Source organism: Vespa crabro, chromosome 1, assembly GCF_910589235.1.
Source record: "Vespa crabro chromosome 1, iyVesCrab1.2, whole genome shotgun sequence".
Taxonomy (NCBI): domain Eukaryota; kingdom Metazoa; phylum Arthropoda; class Insecta; order Hymenoptera; family Vespidae; genus Vespa; species Vespa crabro.
The window spans coordinates 15549788-15577142 of record NC_060955.1 but is presented as its reverse complement, the minus strand read 5'-3'; the positions used below and the strand labels follow the sequence as shown (position 1 = coordinate 15577142).

General features: G+C 34.7%; 1 protein-coding gene and 1 long non-coding RNA gene across 2 annotated transcripts in view; both read right to left on the bottom strand.

Annotated features, from left to right (window-relative positions):
- Window positions 1–397: 397 nt before the first annotated feature.
- Window positions 398–5764, bottom strand: LOC124428717. Its single transcript, XR_006943265.1, has 2 exons — window positions 4299–5764; window positions 398–3556 (listed from the first exon to the last, which is right to left on the bottom strand). It is a non-coding gene; the product is annotated as an uncharacterized LOC124428717 (long non-coding RNA).
- Window positions 5765–5779: 15 nt separating this feature from the next.
- The window catches only part of LOC124428712 (headcase protein), a 110517-nt gene continuing 88941 nt past the window's right edge, over window positions 5780–27355 (bottom strand). The window contains exons 3-5 of the mRNA XM_046973093.1: window positions 7013–7201; window positions 6558–6743; window positions 5780–6272 (exon numbers count right to left, since the gene is read on the bottom strand). Coding sequence (XP_046829049.1) covers window positions 6099–6272; window positions 6558–6743; window positions 7013–7201 — 549 coding nt within the window. The 3' untranslated portion in view covers window positions 5780–6098. The remainder of the gene's footprint in view (window positions 6273–6557; window positions 6744–7012; window positions 7202–27355) is intronic.

The following is a 27355-nucleotide window of genomic DNA, read 5'->3' as shown; positions in this document are numbered from 1 at the left end:
TAAATTAAAGGAAACGGAAAAAAAAAATTAAAACAAAACGGCGAAGCGAAAGGTGGCGAGTTTAAAATTCTACCTATACCTTTCGTCGCGATTATAGATCACAAATAAGTATCACTGTTTCGCGTACCAAAAATTTAATGTACACAGGTCGTACGTAATTCCATTTCTATATAAAAATGGACGACATTGTGATACATTTCTTATATTTTCGGTACGCTCATTCATTCATATCTTCTATTTTAATTAACGCTCGGACTCGGTATTACCCAAAGGAGAACTTATTAAAAAGAAGAAAACGAATGGACTAACAATAAAGTTTTATATATATATATATATATATATATATATATATATATATATATATATATATATATATATATAATATATTCTATATATCTTGTGTTTGTATGTTTATATTTGTAGAGATATGCGAAACTTTGCGAACGTAAAACAAAAGAAAAGCTCGAACTTATTGACCCAAATTGCGACTATCTGATAAAAGAAAAAGACAATCGATATCTCCTATACGAGCGTGTTCGTGGTATTCATTTATTCGTGTTTCTGTAAATTTGTATCGCGCGTAAAAATCGCTGAATTTATTATCTCTTGAAATATCGTACGTACATTTTCAATTATATTCTTAAAGCATTTCGTCAAAAAACAGGAGATAAAAATTAGTGAAAAACTGCTAACTCATCGCGCGAGATACATCCTTGACTTCCTATGTGTGTTTTTATTTATTTATCGCATTCGTCGCACGCTGAAAGTACACATTAGATGTGAGTAATACGTATATATGTATTGTATTTTTAATTCGTGTATCATATATATATCTACCTATAGTTGTCTAGCACAGCTGAAACCTTAACGTCCTAAACAGAGACAAAAATTTACGACTCTTTAAAATCGTTATCTACCTCTATTGTTACTATTATTACACATACATATGGACATACATATGCATATACGCATGCACGACATCGCTTTCATACGAATATATGTATGCATAGACCATTTTTGTATGTCCCCTATAATGACGATCAGGGATCTGGATTGGGACTTTGGCGGTGTATTAATGATGAAGCGGCCCAAAAAAATAATTCATTTAAGTAAAATTAAATAAAATAAAAAAAAAAACATTGATTACGCATTATTGCGATTGTTTTCTTTTATACGATAAATAAAAATTCCTAATCGCCAGAATGTCGATCGTTGCTCGATTCATCTACAAGATTGTATTCTATTTTTATCCTCTTAACTACACTTCCTGCCCTTTTCTATCCTCCTGTTCGATCGATCGATTGAGCATGCGAATAAATCTTTGGACGTTGGGTATAATTAAGATGAAGAGAAAATAAAAAAAAAAGGAGGAAGGAAGAAAAAAAACTAGAAAATCCAAAACGAAAATATACACCGATAATGCCTTACATACATTATTATATCCTATATATTAATATCCAATATATTTTAATAAATTCCACTCACAATTATCGATGATACAAACCTTCATTTCCATACTTTAGCATTGTTTTTCTTCCTCGCTTTCATAATGACTATCTTCTAAACTCTTTTCATAATTCAACCACTCATTTAACCTGTTCTATATAATCCATCGTCCTGAAGACACAACTCTTCACCTTTACCAAATAAGTCAAACATACTCCTGAGATAATATATTTCCGCATGTGTGTATGCATATATATGAGTGTACCCGAGTGTATAGAGAATATTCGGTAATATTAATATAAAATTTGCGATTGCTGGATATCGATAATTAGGTCACACCGACGCGAATTCAAAAATAGTGCGAACCTACCAAAAAACCCACGAGTCTATCTCTCCGTTTTTATCTTTGTTTCTTACTATATATATATGCATATAATATATGTTTATATATATATATATATATATATATATATATATATATACGAATAAAACCATCGAAATATGAAACGCTCGCTCGGTTAATTGACGTCGATACCGGCGACTCACAAAACGAGTGTTACAAAAATTTATTTTCTCTCGCATTTTTTCCCCCAACCTTTCTCTTATTCATCTTGTCTCTTCCGATCCTTCTCTCTCTTTTCTTCAGTTTCTTTTAAAAACGATCTAATGAAGTTTTGAAAATAGCCCAAAGATAAAAAAAATAAAAAAAAAAGCAAACGCCCGCACCAACGGCGAAGTAGCAAAGGTGCAAAAAACAAACCGTGATAGTAAGTGTACATATCCTGAAAGGGGAATTAAACGTAAGTTTAGATCTTCACCTAGTTTCTCTCTCCTTTCCCTTTCTCTCTCTCTCTCTCTCTCTCTCTCTCTCTCTCTCTCTCTCTCTCTTTCTTTCTCAATTTAATTCTCACAAGCTTACAATTACTACCTTCCCGTAAAATTTTCTTGAAATTTTTGCGAGGAACTAAACGAAATGTAGAAAACAACTCGTTCGAACGAAGAGCGATCGTCCGTCTCTTTTTATTATTCTCTATCTATTTTCTACTCTTCCTTTCCCTTATTTTTCTCTTCTCTTCACTTCTCTCCCTCTCTCTCTCTCTCTCTCTCTTTCTCTCTCTCCCTCTCTATTTATCTCCATCTCTCTCTATTTATCTCTATTTCTATCTCTCATATTTGTTTAAAAAGAGACGTGACAATAGGAACTGCAAATAGTCGATAATTATCGCGTGCAGGCCAGCACCGGCCTTCGCGGCAGCCAACGAAATGGATCATCTCGTCGGTCGAAAAATTGAAAACGGTAGGGAGTGCGAGGCGCGATTTTCTTTTCATTTTTTTTTTATTTTTTTCTTTTTTTTCTAAAAAAAAGCGCCCCCAAAAAGGATAAGCTGCAATATACTAGTTTTGTCGACTCGCTGACGACTTTTCGTTTCTCATCTTCCTTTCTTTTTTCATCTTTTTTCATTTATCCACTTCAATAGAAAAAAAAAAGAAAAGGGAAAGAACTACTGCACAGGTTTAGATAGAAAATAGAATATGAATCGGGAGGAGCGGATCATAGGAGAGGAAAAAAAATAAGAGCATGGGAAAAAAAAACTTGTATAAAGGATAAAAAAAAAGCGGGAATTCTTGTTTTGGCACTCTGAGAAAATTTAGCTTTTTGACGAGAGAAATGTTTTCTCTCTTTCTCTCTTTCTCTCTCTCTCTCTCTCTCTCTCTCTTTCTCTCTCTCTCTCTCTCTCTCGCAAAAAAGCGAATAAAAAGAAGTGACTGTATCCTTTCTACGTTTTCGTCTACGAAGGAGTTACGACAGAAAGAAAATGATAAATGCAACCTCTTTAATGCGTTAACCCTCTGATGCTCGAACGCATTCGTTTTCAGACATCTTACGTCTTTCTAACGAAGAAAGGCAAACCATCAGCACCGTCACACCTCGACCATCATTTATGATTCGTTCAATCAATTAAACGAAAGTTAAGAAGAAAACAGAAAGGATCGAGGCGAGGTGTTGTGGTTGCAAAACGAAGAGAAGAATCCTCCTGCATCTTGCATCTCCTTCCTCTTCAATCGAAATCAAAGAGGATCTCCTTTCTCTCTCTCTCTCTCTCTCTCTCTTCCTCTCTCTCTCTCTCTCTCTCTCTCTCTTTACACTATTATTATATCTTCCCTAAATATAGAATTCTTCCCGGCGTTTAATTATTCATTGATTAAGTATACTTTAAAAATCGAATAACGTAAAGAAGATACATTATATACGATCGACTATACTATCTTGGGAAAAATGGTGGGCGGTCTGTGTTTGTGGGACGGCCGCTATTGATGGACAGCAACGACCAGCATCGCCAGAAAGAAGTTTAGCTCCTATCTCTTTTTTTTTTCCTATTTTCGTATTTTTCTCTCTTTTTCTCATTTTCTCTTATCCTTCCTTTTCTACATTATCAATCCTTTACTCGTCAATTTAACCTTCTCTTCTATCTTTCTTATAATTTGGTTCTCCTTCGTAATGTCAATTTAATCAAACCTTAAAACCTACACGCATACCCAGACTCACTCTCTCTTTCTCTCTTTTTCTCGCACACACATTTTCTTAAAACGTATATATCTATACACTGACTATACTTCGAGCGCGCGTGGACTCTTCGTAGCAGTTCTCTCTTATACTTTTCTCGCAGAATTTCGTACGAATAAATAATGAGAGATAATACATCGCGTGATCTAAATTAAAAAAGATAGAGAATTAAATTTTTTAGATAGAGTTTAGTTCAAAATTTATTGCTGTCGACCGAAAGGGTAAAATTTATTTCTAATCAATTTCCCTCATCCTCACCCTCTCTCTCTGTCTCTCCCTCCCCCACTCCTCCCTCTCTCTCTCTCTCTCTCTCTCTCTCTCTCTCTCTCTCTCTCTCGCAAATATTACCTATCCGTCATTTCATCCTTTTATCTCGTATTTTTTTTCTAATTCATACGAAAGTTTGCGAGAGAGAGAGAGAGAGAGGGAAAAGTCCGCGCAGGAACACTCGACCAATCGAAATTTAATAAACCCATCGCGTGAGTCATAGATCCTAAAACAAAATCAACATGGCCGCCTTAAACATATAAACTAATAAAATGTAAAAAAAAACAACGTTCTCGATTATCTCTAAGTAACAAACAATAGTTTTTTTTTGACCTTTTAGTAAAATCCTTAGCCTTTTTGTTTACCCCTTTTATTCTGTTCTATTTTCTTCCTTCATCATACTTTAGATTTTTTTCATTTTTCTTTTTATGTTGAACCCATTATACTTTTTCCACCTAATGTCGTCGAATAACCTTTTCTTTTTCGTTCCTATGATTACTTTCGAAGCAGAAAATTTGACTAAGATGATCGATGTCAATGGGAATCGATAGATTCTCTCTCTTTCTCTCTTTCTCTCTCTCTCTCTCTCTCTCTCTCTCTCCCTCTCTCTCTCTCTCTCTCTCTCATTTTGAAGCAAAGAAAAGAACATAACACCGATCACAGGATATCCTCAAAGAATATCAACAGAGATATACTTCGTCAATTTTATATCTTTCTTTCGTTTTTGTTGAATACCGAATTTGCGCGTTTAAAAGCCCATTTTTTGTCTTTCCTTCCAATCCTTTATCTTACTTAGATTTTTCTAAACTAAATTTAACGCTTTCCTTAAACTAGTAGTCCGTAAGATAATTGTGTGAAAAAGACAATGTTACACGAGTAATTCTCTACGAAACTTATTTCACTAAAAAGATTTAACTTAAGAATCAGCCAAATACGATTTGACTAATAAACGATTTTAAGAGATTTTCCGATTACACCGGTGAATTACCAAGTGAACAAAGCTACTCTAAACTTAAGTTTGAGACGTTGGCACGTATCGAGACGATGATTCTCAATAATTCCACCATCTCTCGCTTTTCCTCCATCATTCTAATAATACTGATAAATAAAACTCTTCTTTTAACCGCGCGATTAAACATAATTAATCCTTCATTCTATGAGATTCAAGCTTTATGAATGGGGGAAAAAAAGATAGAAAAACTAAAACAAAAATATGTGATCGGTGTCATGAGATGCACTCGCTCGATACATCGGCCACGATCTATTATCACTTATTATCTTATTACCTATATATGTATATTTATATTTACCAGTCAAGAGAAAAGCATCGAATGTCTCTTTAATTGGTATATACCTCTTCCAAAAAACAGACGGTTCTTTGCTCTTGATCTAATATGTTGAAAAGAACGTACCGATAGAAACCTACCCCTTTTCGCGTTAGAAAATAAAAAATTTGATATCTCAATCAATTGCAACGACGTGATCGCAATCATGATTGTCAAAGCGATTGATCAAGATCATCTGCTAAAAGAATAATTTCCAAGGGGTAAGAGAATTTGAAGGATTCGTTACGAATAAAATCGACTTGTGATCGGGGAAGAGAGAAATCGGATGCGTTCTGTAAATTATTTTGTGGACGTTGTCTCGAAGACAGAGAGAGAAAGAATAATGCCGTAATGAGATAAGAATAACGTCATAATCTCGCAGATAATATCTAGAGCAAGGTCGCCCGAAGCAAGGAAATCAACGGGTCGAAAAAGAGAGGGCTCAGGTCGGACGGCGTACTGCTTAGACGCCGGTTTGCTAACTTCCCTAATGGTTACGGCCACTGACTATAGAGTTGAAATTGCTCGCGGGTAAAGCAGACCGATAGAGGCTTCACGAAGTGGGCGTCGACGGTTCTACAGTGCGGGCAGGCGAACACGCGGCTGTAGTCCGAGTAAAAGTTTAGTCGTTGATGAGGGTAGATCAGTGGCTTCTGGCAGCTGTTGCACTATAACAGAGAGACGGAGACGACTATCGTAACGATTTTTCTATCGTTTCTTTCATTTTTTAACATCAGAACTACATTTATCACATCTGTCACAATTTGGCTAATTTAATAATTATATTTTTAATAATTGTAAAAAAAGAAATTTGTAATCCCATTATTTTGCCAGTTTTTTATTAATTCTAATGTTAATAATGAAATTATTAAACATTTACGAATACCTAATTGGAATAAAACGTATTATTTACTGTTGAAACCTTTTCGATTTAGAAATCAATGAATACGTACCTTGAGACGTTCCGTACAACAGGGCATAGCAGCGAATATGTCATAGCTGTACATGGTGCCAAGGACCAAACTGGAACCATCCCATGGTTGAGTGCAGCAACGACAACGCACGGGAGCATTGCCGCTACCTTCAAGGCAACTCATGCAGACAGCCGATAGGAATTGCGTACGACCTTCGACCTTTACCTGCAACGAATGCAAAGAATCTTTTCTAACATCGAATTCTTGAACCTCCCTCTATCTTTTTCTCATAGTTGGATTAAATATTCATTTAACAGTCATTGCATAAACCTGTTTGATGTGTTAGAGACACAATGATATGAAAGACCACAAAAAATACAAAAAAAAACTATTTACTGCAAAAATCGGATATTATTTTTTTGCTAATTCAATATAATCGGTTCAAGAATTATCCTAATGGATTCTCTGATAATAAGAATTATTATTAACTTTACCTCAGCACAAGCCGGAGAATGTTGTCGTGGCGATAGAAAGAAAGTGCCGTCTACCAAAGGATACCGATCAAAGACAAGCATGGCGGCACGACAAAGAACGCAAGAGACTCTGGACCACTGCAATGCTGCCAAAGTCGATAAAATGAAGCATCTGGTATCGTCGTTGCCGTGATTACCTTCATCCTCCATCTGAAAACATCGAGTATGATCATCGTTAATACTTTATATGTTTGAACGAACGAACATTTTACACCATTATTTTGAACAATTATTTTTTGAAATATTATAAAACTTCTCGTGTTAATAATACGTATAATTAAACATTCATAAAAAAAAAATGAATTCACAACTTCTTCAAAGATTCCTTTTCTTCGTGTAAAAGTGCAAGTAATTCTTATAAAAAAAAAAGAAGTGACTTGCTGTTCGTTAAATAAATTCAAAAGGGCATGTGCCGTAACGAAGGAGTTCTTCCGACCGTGATAAACAACAAATAAAGAGAGAAAGAATGTACAGGAGAGAGTAAACGAAATTTATGAAATAGCCAAAGATTTCTTTCTTCCTCTTTCTCTCCTATTTTTTTTTTTTTATCTATATAAATATATATATAAAAAGATCCTTTTCATAAAATAAATTGAAATTTAGGAAGATATTACGAGATTTTATAACACGAAATTCATGAAATACGAATAGCGTGAAAGAGATTGAAGAAAGGGGAAAGAGAAAGAAAGTCTCTTTTCAAAGTTCCCATCCAGAGTGCGTACGGCGTCTATATATTTTACTCGGCACGATCGATAGAGCTGTGAACTCGTGCCCGTGAACGTGACCTCGAAAAATAGTTAAGGGAAGTCATATCTATCTCTGTTTTTCTCTTTTCTCTTTCTCCGCATTTTATGATCCGTTGAAAATAGAAGTTCTTGCGATCGATGAGAAACCGCTCAATAAATTTGAAATTTTCCTTTTCTTCCACTTTTAAATTCACAACGGACTAGACGTCCGTCTTTTTACCTCGTAGACCTTGTCGTCTTCGTGGATAATGTGAAAGTGTATGAAAAATTGACGAAAAGGGAAAGCAGACTGAGGGAGAATATTTTTGGAGTGAACACACACGTGACCGTTTCTTCTCTTTTTTTTCTCTTTCTCTCTCTCTCTCTCTTGCTCTTTCTTTTTTTTATTTATTCACAAAGAGATATCATCGGGATATATCCACAGTGCTATGTTTCTACTGTTTGAAGAGAAACTGAGAGGAGGGCTCGTCGATTGGCAAGAATACCCGTTCGAAGAGGGACGCCGATGAGCATGTAGAAAGAGAGTGGAGAGGATAGGGGAAAAGAAAAAAAAAGAAAAGTATAGGAAGGAGAGGGGGAGAGAGAGAGAGAGAGAGAGAGAGAGAGAGTTCGTCTGGGAACATACTCGAGGACTTTCGTTGGCAAGCCCGATAATTCCTTGGACCAGGTCGATAGTTTAGAGAAAGGACTACCTATGTCATCACTTACATACATTCGTCTCGAGCCGCCTGACAAAAACTGCCGTTCACTTCTTATTTATATCTACTTCGTAATGTATCGAAGAAAATTAAATTATCATATTTCATTTATTTAATACGATTCTGAAAACATCATCGATGCGATCGTTCATTTAATAAATTTTTTCATACGACGCAAATAATGACATTAGTGCAATTTTTTATTTTTTGTTGTAGTCATACTTCCCTCGGAAGAATAAAAATAAAATTCAATGAGAATATTATTTAATTAATATTGGATAAGGAAATTGAAGACGAACAGATAATCGAACTTCACATTATTTTTCGTTCAGAATGATGGGTCAATGGTAAATAAACGGAAATAAATCGTATCTTTGAATGATCAAAAACGTATACGACGTAGACTGGGATCAATGTTCGCAAAGATTAGATAGTAAAGGGAGATGGAAGAAAGAAGAAGCGCTCATCGTACTGGGCTTATCGAAAATGGAAAAGTTATATGGAAAAAAGGATACGCGAGTAGTACAAACGTCGCACATCAATACATAGATACATTCTTAGCGGGCTTTTGCGCCGGCGTTGCGGATTATTGGAATTCAATAATACGCGAGCGATACAAATATAATAAATATAAAAATCACCCTTCGACGGTATGCTCGACGGCGCAAAATAATAAAGAAGGGAAATATCGAGGGCTAAAGTATAGAGGGCTGAAATACACTCGAAAGCAAATACAACATTCAAAACGTCCTCGCCATTTCCTCACTACCCAAACCTCTATTACCATTTGTATTAGTCGAATTCTCGTTGATAATTATGAGAAAAGTTCTCTTTATTGAGCAAAAAAATGTACAGTATTTAATATTGTAATTTAATTTCTTACATCTATGAAAGTTTCTTACATATAGGATAGTATGGATTGTCGCAAAAGATGTTCCAAAGAAGGGTAAAAAAAAAAAAAAAAGAAACAAGACCGCTTAGTTTATATACCCGGTAGTATAAAATGACCTGTAAAGAAGAGGGTTTAAAAAAGGGTGATGGAAGCGTGGTGAAAAAGGGCCCCATTGGGATTTCCAGGGTACTCTTAAAAACGTTCTTATCTGAAGTCTTAACGCTGTTGCCAAACGACCATTGGCTCCCGGACGTTAAAGAATAGTATATAGAAAAAGCGTAAAATTTGTTACGATTGGATCCGGCTAGTTTCCGCATCTGCTCCAAGGTATGAAAAGGGGAGATGATGACATTCTCTGTAGAAAAAAGAAAAATAAAATATTGCCTGTTCTTTATAAAAAAAATCGTTATTACAATTAAAATAATAACAAAAGAGTAATATAAATTTTGAAATCAAATATAATCGAATAGAAATGAATGAAAATGCATTCAACAGTAAATAATATATTGTACTTACGAAATATTCGTATATGAAATCAAATATCGACTGTATCAAAATAAAAAGATAAAAAGAGAATATCTTTTTCCTGTAAAACGATTTTTATTTCAAGTTTTGTCTTCATGACTTTTGATCTCAAAAATATTATCTTTGATATATTTCCATTTATTATTAGTATATAGAGATCTTAGTTGTATACCTAGAGATGAGATTTAAGATACTTTGAATTGTTTCAAATCTGTTTTGTTTATTTAAATGACAAATTCAAATCACTTCGAATCTGATTAGAAATATGAAAAGTTATGAAAATCTTGATAAGTCTTGAATCTTTTGTTACTTTCGTTGTTCAATCAACAATGAACTCGCTATGAAAACGTAGAATCCCTTCGAATTTGTATCATAACTTTGAACTTGATTCCAATCCAATATTTTTGAAATTCTTCATCATCAACTCCATACGTTTAAAAATCTCAAAAGTTTTGATAAATTTAAAAAACTTGATAAGTATCCAATATCTTACAAGTTTTTTGATTACTTTATTTCAAGCAGTATCATTGATATAAAACATTGCAATACATAATAGATATATTGAAAATGAGAGAAAAGAAATAATATAGAAAAAATTAATTCACTACTTATTCGTATTATTTATTATTTAATAATAAAATCGTATTTAAAGTTTAACATCATGTAGTATAATATATGTGTGTATGTGTGTGTATATATAAATTCGCGGCTTTCTTATTTTTAACTTTAAGATGTTTCACTTTAACTATAAAATGTATACATAAAAAAAATTATAAAAATCGGAAACCAAGTAGTGAATGTATATAATACGTAAATGCTCGGATTCAAGTTCGATTTCTAATTATAATGAATAATTCAAATATATAATAAGAACACTAATCAATATCAAATAAAATATATTAAAACATAAAATATCTTGAATAAAATCTTGTTACTAAACGAGCAATAAATATGTAGCGGTGTTAAACTTTTGCAACGAAAGTTACAAAAATAACTTTTATGCGTTGTAAGGTAGGAATTATGTTCAAAGCTACAATACAGATGCGAAACAAAGTACCTCGGATTTTATAGCGTGAGTCCATTGTCACTTTAACAAGAAAACTGTCAAACAATTAATGATTTGTCAAGATTTCGTAACCAATATCAACAATTTTAAACTTCGAATAAACTTTGAAGCATTCGAAATTGTGGTTATGTTTTCTATTTGAAGCATTTCATGTTCTATCAACTACATAGTAGTAGTGGTAGTAATTTACGTCACTCAGCTGATAGACTTACATAGATTCTAGAAATTTATGTAGGTTACTCTATCAATACACTTACAAAATATTATATAGGTCAGCAGGTCATATAATAATCTTTATTTATATAAGAAATAAAAACTTTAAAAATATTTATTTTAAAAATTACAAATTTTACTTTTTAACTATATTATTAATAATTATTAAAAATTTTTTATAAATAATTTTTGAATTTTTAAACTAACTTTTGTTTTAAACTAACTAACGTTAAATAATTTATAATATGTGCACGGAGATATGTATTCAATAATTTGTTACAAAAGTTTTCAAAACCAATTTCTATTTTATATAAACGCACAAAATTATATTTTTTCTTGTAAAATAAAATACTGAAGGGATGATGTAAAAGATAATATAAAAAGAAAACTTCCCTAATAATTTACTATTCATAGTCGCCTGTATAAACAATTATTATTATTATTATTATTATTATTATTATTATTATTATATAATATTTATTATATAATATTTATTATATATAATATATATATATATATATACCAAACTTTAATAAAACAAATAAGGTTTTGAAAAAAAAAATATATGAGTTAAGAACAAAAGCAAGAATGAGTGAAAGAGAGAGAGAGAGAGAGAGAGAGAGAGAGAGAGAGAGAGAGAGAGAATGAAAGAACAAGGGAACTCGCAGGGATCCTTGTTCTTCTTAGCGGATTTACGAGTTCGAGGACAAAGAATCCTAAGGACTAGAAAGAGAAAGAGAGAGAAAAGGAGAAAGAAAGAAAGGAAAAGAGAACGGAAGAGAGGGTGAGAAGGGGGAAGGATAGCACGTGCTCCGTCGGCTGGAAAGGAGCCAGGGAGACTTGATAAGACGAGAGGAAACTTTTCGTGGAAACTTTCCCTGCTCTTAGATCTATATAGTCCCTCCCTCACCCTTTTCCTTCCCCCAAGGGAATCCGCAATGCAAGTGACCTACTGTCGTCGTAGCCTTGTACCAAGGCAAGTCAAATCGAACAAAGAAACCCTCTTCACTGTGCTCCTTCTCGCATGAAAATAATCGATTGATTCTATTTCCCTCTCGTTTTCTCTTTCTTATTCCTACGACGAACATCTACTACTCTCTGACTTTCTTCTCTCACTTTTTTTTCTTCCTTTCGCTTTCTTCTTTACAGTATATTTTCCAAACGGTCGAAATAAAATCATTAGATCGATATTATTTCTCTGTTATTGCACTTAAATATATTCATACGAATAAAACAAATTAAATTGTTCCATCCGTATAATTTATAGTTACAATTTTGACAAAATCAATATACAATAAACAAACATGAATTTTACTAAGAAATAAGAAAAGAATACAAAAAAGAAAACGAAAAAGAAAAAGAAAAGAAAATAGTAGTAAAATGTCTCGAAGTGATTTTCCCAGAGCTTTACAAGATTTTTTCCTCGTAATCTCCTTCCGTTTTGCTCCGACTAAGCGGCTTACTCTCGATTTCCGCGTGGAAAGGCGATTACACGTAATTGCGATTGGTACAAAGAAAAAGAAAATATAAAGAAAGTCTCGATCCTGTTCTTTCGCCAAATCAACTCTAATTGTAAAACTTATGGCGTGAGTTTTCTTTACAAAAGATTTGAAAGAAAAATCATCAACCAGTATCAATCATAATAAGAAAAAGCATATGAATTTTTATTTTAAGTTACGAAAATTAATTTGATTCAGTATTAACAAGTAATACAATGACAACAATGATCGAGAATAATGCACAGATAACATTCGTTTGTTTTATATAACTCTCTCTCTCCTTTGTTGTCTGCCAATATTTTCTCCGTTGTTTTGATTCTTTTTCATTTCTTATACATACATTGATATCAATTACTTAAAAAAAATTTTTGTTCTTCTCACGAATATACATACGTATGTAAATATACGTCTACCTACTATCTTATCCTTATCACGAATCATTGGATCGATCCAATCGTATAAAAATTTTCTTTTGAAAGACTCAGAGAGTTCTTACAATCCTAGATTTTAATCATCATAGAAATAAGCAATTTATTTTTTATAAAATTAAACTGATCCTGATAGGAAGAGTCCACAACTTTGATACGATTTTCAGTAAAAGATAGCGACTACTATTCCTAGTACTAAAAGCATCTCCCTCCCTCTCGTGGATCATAGGCGGAATTGAAAGGGCCGAGATAATATACCGATTGGATCTTTCTCACAAAGAGATAGCTTTTTCACGCAGGATGACTTCGATAGTGCTATCGTCTCCAAATCGACAGAGGTCGGATCGAAATTTTGCTTGAAATCAAATAGAGATGAAAAGAGAAAAAGAGAGGGGTGACAGGGAGAGAGCAGGCACGAGACCCATGTTATTTTGTCTTTTGTCAAATTTCAATAAGATCTTAATCTCTACGTCGATTGGGAAAATGAATTTGATGCTTTTGTAAGGATAAAAATATGATTACGATACTATCCTCTCCCTTTCTTTCTCTCTTTTTGATTACGAAAAGTAATCGGATGAAAAGGCACGAGTTGCTTTTCAAGGAGAAATATACGAGATATGGCAGAGGATTTATTTTACAACGGTGAGAGAACGAAAATAGACGCATGGAGAGGAAACAAGAGAAACTTGCTTTTCTACGGCAAAGATAGCAGACGACTCTTATCCTCCCTCTTTTTCCCTCCTGCCGAGCTTTCCGACGCTAAAACACCGATCAACGTAAATTCATACGACAGATTTTCGCCCGAGGCGAGGCACCCTAACCGTGACTATCCATAAAAATCTATGTCCCTTCCACTAAGGGAGATTGCAACAACGTTCAACGCTACCAGACACGACTATATATCACATGCCATAGCACTATACTCATCCCACTCGAATGTATGTACATACTACACCCACGGAGCGAACCTTTTTCTCTTTTGTTTTTTTTCCTTTCCTTCTTTCTTTCTTTCTTTCTTTCTTTCTTTTTTACTTCCATCTTCCGTAGTCCCTTCTCCTTCTCCTTCCACCATCCTTTCCACCCTTTTCTCCTTAGCTTCTACGATGTATGAGGCGTTTCTTAATGCCGGCGATTTGTTCTTACCTCCAAACAGAACCTCAATATCATCAGGCTATCTTCAAATCATTTCATGTTCGTTCGTGTAACCCGTCGGGAGAATGAAATGTTCTTTAAAACTACTTGCTCGAAATCACCAACCGAGAACGTGATAGGCTTGCAAAAATTTCATGAGAAATATTCTATTTCTCGTACTATATATATATATAAAAAACAAGAGAACATCATAGGAAAAAGACTCATTGGGAAATTCTCAATGCGTCTGTCCCTTTTCTCGAGACAAAGGGTAGGAGAAGAAAGAAGAAAACAAAAGAATGAGGAAAGGCATGACGATATTTTCCTTCTCTTTCTTCTTCTTTCATCGTCGAACGTTGTTGTCTGGCCTCCTTTTAAACGGTTATCCTCTCATCGTCCCGTAAAAATCGTTCGACCGGAAATCCCTTCGACATCTTCATTCCCGAGATATTTTTCCTTGAGACTCGAACGTTTCAACTATACGAAGGAGAAGGAGGATGATAGAAAACGAATAGAATTAGTACGTAGACAAAGTGGAAGAGGCATAGTTGAGAGAGGTAAATGTCTTTCAAGACAACAACGAAACAAGAGCGGACATATTTGTAGTAGACCAAGAGAAAGAAAGAGAGAGAAAGGCCTTTCGAGGAAATTGTGCCGTCGGCTCAAGAAACTTTGAGCAATCGCTCTAATCGTCAGATGGCTACTACTACTACTACTACTACTACTACTACTACTACTACTACTACTGGTATCACCATCACCACCACCACCATCATTACTACTACTACTCGGATTCGAGGTTAATCATTCCAAAAGTGGTTTTACCCTCACCCTTATCTTCTCCATTTCTCGCATTGTTTCGCTCAGAGAAGCACTGAATTTCAAGGAAAGTTATTTCTCGAGTATCTGCTAATATACGAATGTCTGACTCCGCAAACAATGACTTACCATCTCATAATGTTCGTTTATCCATATTCAATGTTTTCGTTAAATAAATATAACAAAAAGAATTATAGTTAATTGCTGATCGTTACGTTAATTAATAATTCATAAAAAAAGAAATTTGATAAAACTTAATGACTTATTCGTTTTTATTATCACGCGCGTCTTTCATTTACAGCGAGTTCTGCGTTAAGTAAATTGAGACCTCGTGAAAAAAAATCTGGCGACCGTAATTAACCATTATCCACCAGCAAGAAAGCTGAGCTTTACTTTGGATTACATGAAAATTTATTTACTCAAAAAGTATTTAATGCCGGATTTGGATTTTTCTTCAAAGGCAAAGATCGTTTAAAGCATAAACGAGCTTTGGTAATGATCATACGTATGCGTTTCCGTAAATTCTAATGCACATAGATACACGCACACGCTCAACCATCCCCGTTTTACTCGGAACACGGCTAATTACAGAGTGATTTCGTGCGACACGCGGCCCATGAAATTGGAAGGAAAATTATAAATAACGAGGTCGAAATATCGCATCGGGCCACCCGAAACATCCCTCTGCCTCACCCTTTTCCCCACCTTTTGCCGGCCGATAATGCGAAGGAGGCGTGGAAACGCGATTTAGAACTTTCAGCGTCCCTACGAGACTTCCTAATTACTCGTTTAAGATAAGATTGTCATCAAACCTTCAGCATGGCGCGGACGTGATTAACGACGGTCCTTAAAGGGCCGAACGGCGAGAGTCAGCGAACGAAATCAGTGTCGGCGCGTGATTTTCGCGGAGCCGGTACTTAAGGGGTGAAAGTTAATTCGCGTTATGTCACCTACTTAAACCCCTCGACGTCCGACGTAATTCTTTATTTCTTCCGAGATAACGCCTCGTTATCTTCGAAAATGTATTCAACTAAGTCTTAAAAGCATAAAGAATTCTTTTTAAGAGTTGTAGAATTTTACTTTTAAATGACAACAGGACAACAGGACAATTTATATGAAACCGTTTTTGGAAAATTATTCAACGGCTTGTCTAGGTACTAATAGTAAAAAATAATCCCTTTGAATGACATCTCTTACGATACCAATATGCAAAAAGAAATGCGGAATTGGAGGACTTATCCTAAGTGACTGCACCCCTGCAGCCCTTTCCTTCCAACCCTCCTAACATGCTCTCTCTCTCTCTCTCTCTCTCTCGCTCTCTCGCAAGAGCTTAAGAGCTCTTCCCGACTAAGAGGCTTTACCAGCACTTAACGTTGATATTTTATTAAATATAATTCGCATCCTCTAACCGAACGTTAGTCCTCCACCGCGATATTCCAGTGCTAGTCGCGATAGATAGGGTAAGAATCTTATGATCTTCGATCATCTTTTTTTAAAGACAAAATAAAAAAAAAAAAAAGAGATCCAAGATTCGGAAAAAAAAAGAAAAATTACTCGAAACCAACTCGATCTCATTTTGCGTTATCTCGTCGTCGCAAGAAAATCGAAAAAAAAGAAAGTGAGATAAAAAGATCGTGCCTTAAACTCGTTTGTCGAACCATTAACGAAGTCTTTAGCAACATTGTTTGGCACGAGAAAGGTGTACACGTTTAACGAGCCAATTTCCACAAGAGAACCATGCTCCTAAACGATTATTACTCTCTACCTGAAAACTAACGTTTTTCTAATTCGCTCTTTATTTCATGGATATCGAAAATTCTAATTAAACATGAAAAACTTTTTCGTCGTAGCGAAATACAAACGAATTCTTATTATTATCGTCAGCTTTGAAGAATTTAAAAAAAAATTTCGCTTGCTGTTGTTAAATTATCTTGTTTTTATTCTTTAATTCAATTTATTTATAACTTTACACTGAAGCTTTATTAACGTTCATATAGAACATGATCATTCTAATCAAGAGAATGATTAACCCATTCGAGAAACGCGCGATGACGAACACAGCCTCCAAGTGTTATCTTATTGCATGCTTGTCTAGTGACACATCTAATCCTGACTGCTTCTTCATCTCAAATAGATCAGCGTCAACTTTCTTAGTCGAACTTTCATTGTATATTTTGGCAAACTCTTGAGGAACTCTTTATACTGTCTCGTTTACAAAGAAAATGAAAATTTTCGATAAAGCGGAAAAATATACAGAGAGAGAGAGAGAGAGAGAGAGAGAGAGAGAGAGAGAGAGAGAGAGAGAGAGAGAGAGAGAGTATAATGAACAAAAATAACAAAGAACTACAAAGAATACAAGGAGAAAGATGATGAGCAAGTTCAACGCACTGACTGTCTCTTTCCGTCATTGTCATTCTACACGATTATTCGCAACTTCCTTCGATGATCGGTAAGCCACGAGACGACAAGGTCGTGGCTCGTCTATACCGAGCCCAGAATGCGTCTGAGAAGATTTTCTTCAGCCTCGGGAAAAGTGCAACGCCCTGATCGTCGTCGTCGTCGTCGTAGTTTTCGCCGTTATCGACTTCGTCATGGTCTCTCGAATTATTATCGTCGTCTTCATCATCGACCTGTCGTTTCTATGCATACGGGAAAATTGCTATAACGTGTGGCAATATGTAAACGGCTGACCTGGATTCGAGTGCGTTTTATTACACCGGATACGGTGCGACTATATTTATCCGTGCGCGCGCGTCTGTTCACTACCAGAGAAAAACATGTTCGTCGAAGCGACGCGATAACCACAGGACGGATACGTTAATCTGCAATAATTAGTCATATCACCGTCCTCGAACGACGACTAGATGACGATGAAGATGAAAACGTCGTGATTTTATGACTCTTTCTTCTTTTCTTTATTTCTTCCATTTATTTCTTTGTCACGCAATAATCGAAACTAAAATTAATAATCGAAAGAAGTGGAAAGAATGGAAGTGAAAGGAAGTGAGAGAGAAAGAGAGAGAGAGAGAAAGAGAAAGAGAGAAAGAAGTAAAAAAGCTTTGAGGATGCAACTAATTTATCCTAGTCTTATTCGAAAGATATCATTAATCATGACGTTGGTTTTTGATAGAGCTTATTAATGATCAAAATCGATATCGAGTTGAAATAATTTTCAACTAATTTTTTCAATAACATGTTTAATACTAAGGAAATAATATATACGAATTTATTGTGATCAAGTGACCGTGTTCGTTTAATCGAAAAGCGTGAACGATCCAAAACGTACAGGATTACATAATCGAACACGTAATTCGATCATTTGATAATAATATTACTGCAAATAATTATGCAAACGATTTATCGATAAACCTAATTAATAAATTTGATAAACAAGTTAAAAGGAAAGGGTAAAGAGATTAACATCCCGTTGAGAGTCGATTATTGATATTGATTAACACTTTGTTAGAATCGATGAATTTAATCTACTTGAACTTTGGATACTGCTTTCTCTCATTCTTTATCACATATACGCATTTTGCTTATAACAATGAAACGAGAAAGAGCGAAGTAATCGTGAGAGAAACTTCTTGTAGCAAAGCGTTTAAACCTTCGCTTTCATCGATTATCATCATTGCTGCTCGATAATCGCAGCAGCTGTTAACTCTCGTTGCACTCGATGTTAGGGAGAAAATAGTAGGGATAAGAACAGGAGAGACACATCTTTCTCTCTCTTTCTAAAATTCTCGTTCAGTCAGTCTGTCTATCTGTCTGTCTGTCTGTCTATCTATCTTTCTTTCTTTCTCGCATAGAAAGCGTACGGGGAACTCGCGCAAAAGATATCTACATAGACTTAGCGTTGAGGCTAATGCACTCTAATCTAGTCTCTATAGGTAGAGACCCCTCAATGCCATTCACTGCACGTACGTATGCAGCCAATGCTCCGCGGACCGTGCAATGCACCGCCGTGAACCGCAGACCTTCGAGCTTCCCCTCCTTCTCTCTCTCTCTCTCACTCTCTCTCTCTCTCTCTCTGTCTCTCTCTCTCTCTCTCTCTCTCTCTCTCTCTCTCTCTCTCTCTCTCTCTCTCTAAATGCACGTCTGTAAACGTCTCTGTATGTTTCACTGTGTGCATTTCAGCGAGACGCGCGCTTTACGTATCGGAATTATTTGCTCAGCCCGATCGAACGCTGTTAAGTGACAGATACATACGTATAATTCTCTCTCTCTCTCTCTCTCTCTCTCGCTCGCTCGCTCGCTTTCTGATCTTTCTAGCTCTTTAGAGATTTTATGCAATGCTCGATCATTAGACCTCTCTCTGTCCATAATTCTTTTTTTCTCTTATTCAATTCTTTGCGAAAACGAAGAAAGGAGGACATAGAAACAGCGACGTCCTCGAGAGATCTCTCTTTCGACTCTTCTGAGAGATATCCATTACTCGAGATCAAACGATCATCGGTAACTCCGTGGAAATCTAATCGCCCGATGATCTACCTCAACGTTAACTATCTCGTTTTAACGATCTACAGATACATCAAGGTTATAAAATTTAAATTGCAGTAAGAAAAATGAGACTGATTCCTAACACTTGAAATGAAGATGAAAAAAAAAAGAACGTAGTCCGATTAGAAATATATAATTTATTTCCAGAAAAAATGGTAAACGGAGCCTTTTAACGGAGAAGAAATGAAATGTAAAAAGAAAAATAGAAAGAAAGATAAAGAGAAAAAATGAAAGGTAGCTTGGCAGATGTCGTCTGCGGATTACCATTAAGATACGTCTTCCTCGCGTTGTCTTCCCTCCCGGAGAGGAGTTTATTTATTCTCGCTTATACTACGATCATTCGAAGTGCGGTAGATAAGTAGAAATTAAATATTCATTTGGTAGAGAGAAAAGACGCTTTGTCGAAAAAAGGGGAAAGCTTCACTGAAAATAATTAAAGAAAAAAAAAAAAGACGGAGAAAAAGAAACAGAGGAATAAAAAATACATAAAATAATTGATATAGACTAATTTCAAGTTTAAATAAATAAAAAGAAAAACATTTATAAAACCGGAGATTGTTTAAAAGGAGAGAAAAAAATAAGTAGAAAGATTTGTTCCATTTGAACGATTTAAACGAAACTACTTGAATTGAACGATGAGCGGAACGTAATCCAAAAAAACTTACCCTCTTATGTTCCTTAAAGTCCTCTCTTGTCATCCTTGAAATAAAACAACGAGGATGATAATAAGGAGGAGAAGAAGACAAGGAAAACTCTTGTTGGTGACGTCGTCATACATTATTAACGCTTGATCTGCCAATCTACCGGTAGCGGTACCACCAACGACGACTTTCGCATTGCTTTCATAAAAGTGTCGCTAACTTTGAAGAAGGTCTCATCAAAAGATTATATTCAAATTCACATATACTTTCAGACCGTGTTGTGGTAAGATTATGGATTTCTGGGTGATGGAGAGAAATCATGCATTTTTATCCGACTAATTTCATTCATTGTTATTCTTTTATAAGTAAAGTCTTAAAGGATGAGGAAATAAAAAAAAAAAGAGAATACACTGCATACTATATCGAATTATATTTCGAATATTACAGAAATAAAAATTGGCTTTGAGTTAATTTTTATAATAGATTAGAAAAGTTGTCGAAAAGAGTACCAAGGAGTAGAGTATTTCGGATTTTTTTTTTACGCAGAATTTTTATACAGAGCAAATAACAGAAATTGGATGGACGACGATAAGGGACACGTAGTTTATGACTCATTTTCGTTTTTCGTTGAAATCCAAAAAAATTGTCGTGTACGTCGACCATCTTCTTGATGTCTCTTGGTAACGAAAAGAACAAGGGAGAGGGAGAAAGAGAGAAAGTGGGAAGAAACCTGACAGCCGGTGCACTCACATTATTAGGAACATAAAAGCCAATGTCGTACGTTTCGTGACAAAACGACGGTGTGCTGCTTCGTCGTTCATACCTCTTTACCAACCCTCACATTTTTTTTCTTTCCTCTCACAAAACGTTGAAAAATTCTTCTCTTTTCTCACTATCTTTTCTTTTTTCTTCTCATTTATTGTTCATTGTCTCTCGACAATTTATACTTACAACCTTTATCCTTCAACTCGATTTAATCATATTTCTTCTATTTGTTTATGTATATATTCTTATGACACTTGGTAGTTATATCATTTTAACTACTTCTCATATCTCGTATGTTATAGCTTTTCTTAAATAAATTTTATTTTCTAACTCTCCCTTTTGCATTTTCTTCAACTTACCGGAGAAGAACAAACAGAAAAAGAGAGAGAGAGAGAAAGAGAGAGAAGCTTCAAAGATCCTTGAAAATATTTTTACACCAAGTCGATCTAAAGATAGAAGAGAACTGCTGTGAACCGCGTATGTGCCTCTCGTCGTCATCGTCATCATTGCGTTCGCGGGTTGCGGTCGTCGACGACAAGACACATCGTACCGTAAGGGAATAAAAATGATGCCTGCGAAGAAGAGGAAGAAAAGAGAGACAAAGAACGAAGATCACGACGATACCTAAAAATTTCATTCGAAAGAAAATGCCCAAAGTATTTCGATTCCCTTATCTCATATATCTTTTTCCTTCATTTATTCGTTTTTTCTTTCTTTCTTTCTTTTATTCTTTCTTTTATTCTTTCTTCCCTTCTTTTTTTCGTCCCTTAAGATAATGTCAATAAAACAGTAGATCATTACTCGAAAAATCACCATATAAAATTAACGAATAGTACTCAAAAACATAAGATGATTATGTTTGACAAAAAATTGCTATTCGATTCAATAACATAATACGTTGCATTTAAATTAGACTATCAGATTTTAAGTAATAATATCAAATAAATGATTACATCCAATGTTGTTTCAAATTTTCTCAAAAAGTAATAATACAAATTTCGAACAAAATGTTGGTAGATTCGTTCGTGACGATTGCTACGAGATATCGACGAGAGATTTCAAAAACTATTGAGAATCATATTCCGCATGTTTGCACGAATTGTTCCAGAATTTCAACGTTTCTCTCTCTCTCTCTCTCTCTCTCTCTCTCTCTCTCTCTTTCACTCACTCACTCACTCACTCTGTCACGTCGAGTTATAGGTCTGGAAAGTATCTAGCAACGTTTCCTTTGGAGGAATCGCGAGCGAAACGTCGAAGCGCGTAAAAGACGAGCCGTAAAGTGAAAACACACGCAGAGATAGCAGAGGAAGAGAGAGAGAAAGAGAGAGAGAGAGAGAGAGAGAGAGAGAGAGAGAGAGAGAGAGAGAGATACATATATACATATATATATACACACGCATATATACACACACGCACACATACATACACACACACGCGCGCGCGCACACACACGCACACGTACGTACATATACATACATATATACATACATTCATATACATACATACATACATACATACATACATACATACATACATACATACATACATATACATACATACATATACATACATACATACATACATACATACATACATACATACATACATACATACATACATACATACATACATACATACATACATACATACATACATACATACATACATACATACATACATACATACATACATACATACATACATACGTACATACATATACATACATACATATACATACGTATGTACATACATATGTACATACATAATACGCCATACGCATATGCCATGCGTGCCGTCATGAGAGATCTCGAGAAAGAGACCGTGTGTACTGTGTCACGTCTCGAACAAGACGGGGGCGGAGAAAGCGTTGTAAAAGAATGTGAAATACGACTGGTATTACTGGTCGTCGATACGAAGAAAGAAGTTTTTCTTTTATCAGGACACCTTTATATATACTTTGTTCATCTTGATGTATTGACGGGTATACGTTCGATATTGAAATCAAGAATTTGATCATTTTTTTCTTTGTAATAATCAATTTATAAGAAAATCATTTGCATCATTAGCACATATATGTGCTCTCACATCACATACACAGTGGAACAATAGATAATACAATGAGCACGAATACATCAGTATTATATAGTGTCTGTAATGTTAAATATTAAAAAACTAATAGAGGGTATCATTAGAGATGAAACTCAACTAATGAGGACGTAATCAGACGCATGAAATGAAGAAAAAGGAAAAATAATATACTCAAAGTAATGTACAATATTTTGGCTATCGATAGTGTAAACTAATATTAAAAATTTATCAAAGATAATGTTTATGAATTATTTTTAAGTGACGCATAATAATAGAAATATTTATCCTTCCATGAGGAAATTGTAACAGCTTTGTTTCTTTTTGTGTATTACAGATCACAAAAATTAGTTTTTCTATGTTATTTTTATAGATATAAGTTTAACGCGAATAAAAGAATATTTTTGAGTACTCATTGGCTCTTTATTCATTAAAATTTGATGATAAGAGTATATTTTAATACTTTTGTATAATGCGATGTGTTAACAATGACTCGTGAACAGAAACTTTATACATTGAAAAGTAAAATACGTCACGAAAAATAAAGAACGAGAGAAAAAGAAAGAGAAAGATCACCACCGTGCTTCTCGTTTATAAAAGAAAATGTTTCTCTCCAAGATAAGATATCATAAATTTGCTTTATCGCAAGGCGAATAGAAATATTATTCTCCTCGAAGAGTAACATTCACAACGGTTCGTTGCATCGGAATTATTATCGTCCTATCGAATGGGTATAGGGCTATCGAAATTGTTTACATTATCATCGATCATGGTTGATTTAATGTTATGTATATAATTTTACATGAATTGCATACAGTTCCAATTTGGTACAATTTTGATGCGTTTAAATTTTTGTATTCTTTTGCAGAAAGTAAACGATTTCGGCAATCAAACTTAACTATGATCTTTGTTTCATTGTATATTATTTATAACGTTGATACAAAAATGAATCTACAAAAAAGAGAAGAGAGATACTACGAAATAATGTATGTATATATGTATATACGTATGCGTAGATCGTGTAGACGCATAAATGAGAAGATTTACATGATTGGTTAGAACTCAGACATTAAGCGTAGGATCGATGCAACCACTGTTGCAATATTAACAGGCACAAAGAGTAAAATATAAAGAGAGATGGAGTGAGAATGTACTGCGAATTATGTATATGTAGTGCGTTTGACAGGTCGTCCTATGCAGACAGAAATGGACACAAAGTCCTCGTCGTTATTGGTCTCGCCCTTCGATGACGCAGGGCCTGCCGTTGTTAATCTATCTAGAACGTGCTTCAATTTCTTCAACGATTTCTATCAGCTATACGTTTCCACGAATCATCAATCGATTTCACACAACAGAGTCCAAATGGCCAAAACATTTTTTTTACATACGAAGTGATTTTAATAAACAATAGTGTCGTCAATTGATTAATTAGTTATTTGGAACATCAGCGTACATCTCGAGGTCAATTCACGTAAGTATTGATATTCGGTACATAACAACGAGCAACGATCGGTGTTCAGCCTGAGTAATCGTCGGGATGAAGAAGAGGAGAAGGGGGAAAACGAAGGTGGAATCTAGCTTGGGTTCTTGGTTCTTGGCACGTACGTACGCCAATTTCTTTGACTCCCTGACGTTCACTGAACTTACGAGAACTTGCTAACTTTCTTTGTAACGATGACATCGACTAGGCAAGAGAATTGAATAGGCATCAAACAGACATTCTAATAAGGAAAGATGTAATGGACCTATCTTGGATGTTGTCATATAATTTATTTATCGTCTCCATATACGTATACATAAATTTATTTATCGTCTCCATATACGTATACATAAATTTATTTATTGATTTATTTATTTTGTCTAAATGTATTTTGTCGAAAAAATAAAAAGAGAAGAAAAGAAAATACAACAAAAACTAAAAACTACTTATATCATATTTTAATTTTGAATCGAGAAGATATGTTAAAAGAAGTCAATTTCGTAATTCTCATACATTTGGTTTTCTTGGAAACTTTGGTGAAAGGACAAAGAAACGACGGAGATTTTACATCATCGTAGCCATAATTCAGCCAGGATTAATTATCGCAAGAACAAGATTTTTTTCCCGTTTAGTTATTATGCCCAAATAACGTTTATCGTTGAATCTTCGCTCGAAGAAGGAACAAACGAGTTGGTAGACTAGCAATTCGCTCTTGGTCTTGCTTTCGACCTAAATGACGTCATAGACGCGAGATAGCGATAGCTTATAATCACAACGACAATGGCGCTGATAGCTCGTGCTTTCTCTCTTTCTCTTAAAATTCTCAGTTTAGGTTGCCTTATATCCCGAGACCTTTGCCAACGACATTCTTCCTTCCATACGAACTTCATGCTAATGAGAGTAGTTAACACGTGTTTCTTGATTACATACTACTCGTTAATGAACAAGAAAAGGTATTGTGTGTTGGACTCTGACTCAATAAGGAAGAACGTGCGTTAGGCGCCTAACACTGCATCTCAGTTACAATCGGATCACTCGTATTTTTACCTACGACGAGGACAATTATTCAAGTCGCGAGCATCTAATTAACACATTGCGTTAAGAACAAAGAGAATGGACTTTTAATCATTTGTATACTTGAACCATTTCCCGCATATATTATTTTCTTTGTATTTATAAAAATCGATTCGTAGTAGGATAAAACATTTGCTCTTTCTTATCCATTCATCGATTTTGAAATGTGTCACTGAACAACAAGAAAACTAACAGATACACGGTAAAATTGCATTTCCGTGAGGCGTTCCATTATCAAAACAGTCTCGAACCGAATCATAAATCGAAAGCCTACGTTCTAGGAGAACCGGTACTCATCCATCGTCATTGGTAGAGAGACTAGAACTAAATTGGCTGCACGATCGTCGTTCAATTAAACATATAAAGGAGAAACGACAACGGGTTGCTTCGCCTACTACTCTAGAAAATGTAATGTTCACGATGGAAACGGTCGTCGTAATGTTCTAACTGAACAACGAACGGGTTATCGAACGAGAGATATTGAATGATATGCAGCAATGTAAAAAAAAAACGTCAAGTTCGCGAACACTCGCGAGGAATTTACGAAGACTTTTCCTTTTCTCAGATTGTATTCGAGAGAGTCCGAAATGTGCTAACTATTATTAGAATGCAAACGTACCGTCGACGGCTATCTTTTCCCCCTCTTAGAATTCTCTATCTAACGAGGGACTATATTTAATTTAGATATATAATTTACGGACATGTGGAGACACATAAATTACGTTTTAAATACGGTACATAGCTCGTTGAATTAACGAACTGGATTAACAAATCAATACCCTAGACAGATCAATTCATATCATAACACTGCAATAATATGATCATTTATTTACGTATTTTTCATTTTAATCATAATAATTTATTTCCTATTGCACGACTTATTTAAAATGTCTTACAAAATCTTTTTGTGTCGGATTTGATCTCATAAATGCCTTAAATTATTGGGCAGCATGATACTTAAAAAAAAAAAAAACATATATAAAAAGAAATATAATAAAAATAATAAGCAGTATCAAAATTTAATTAATTGCAATAAGATAATTACGTAAACACATTTAATTACGCGATACGTTATATTCAAAACAAACGATAATTATTATTAATTAATAGAATCCATTTGAATCGTGTTTGAAGTCTTTCTACCAGTATCTAACTATCAAACGATCGGCCGATAGAGCAGATTTATCTTCTCAAACATCGATATAAATCACACGTAATAATCGTGAGCAATCCGTAATTTCTACGGACTGATCGATGAATTACTCTGGCCAATAATCTCAAGAAATCTCTAATGATTTCTCACTCTCTTTCTCTCTCTCTCTCTCCCTCTCTCTCTCTCTCTCTCTCTCTCTCTCTCTCTCTCTCGCGAGTGAGCGAGCGAGCGAGCGAGCGCACGTGCGATTTCACAGGCAGCTATAAACAGCGCTCCTCACGGCATCATATAGACTAATTCGTTTGGGTGTGTGCAAAGATCTGAGAGATCTTTCGTGCAACAACCAAAGTTAAAACGGCATTGTTGCAGTCTACAGCTTCCAACGAGTGTTCATAGATATATCTTACAATTATTGCGCTAGGGGAAATAGTTATTCCAAGACAAAGTAGTTGATAAGTTAATAAGTTAGACAAATATTTAAAGTATAAAAATGTAAAGTTCATAATAATACTAATGAAGAAAATACATGACAAAATAAGAGAGTAAAAAAGCAAAAGAGCAAAGATAAAAAATAGCTATCTTGATGTTA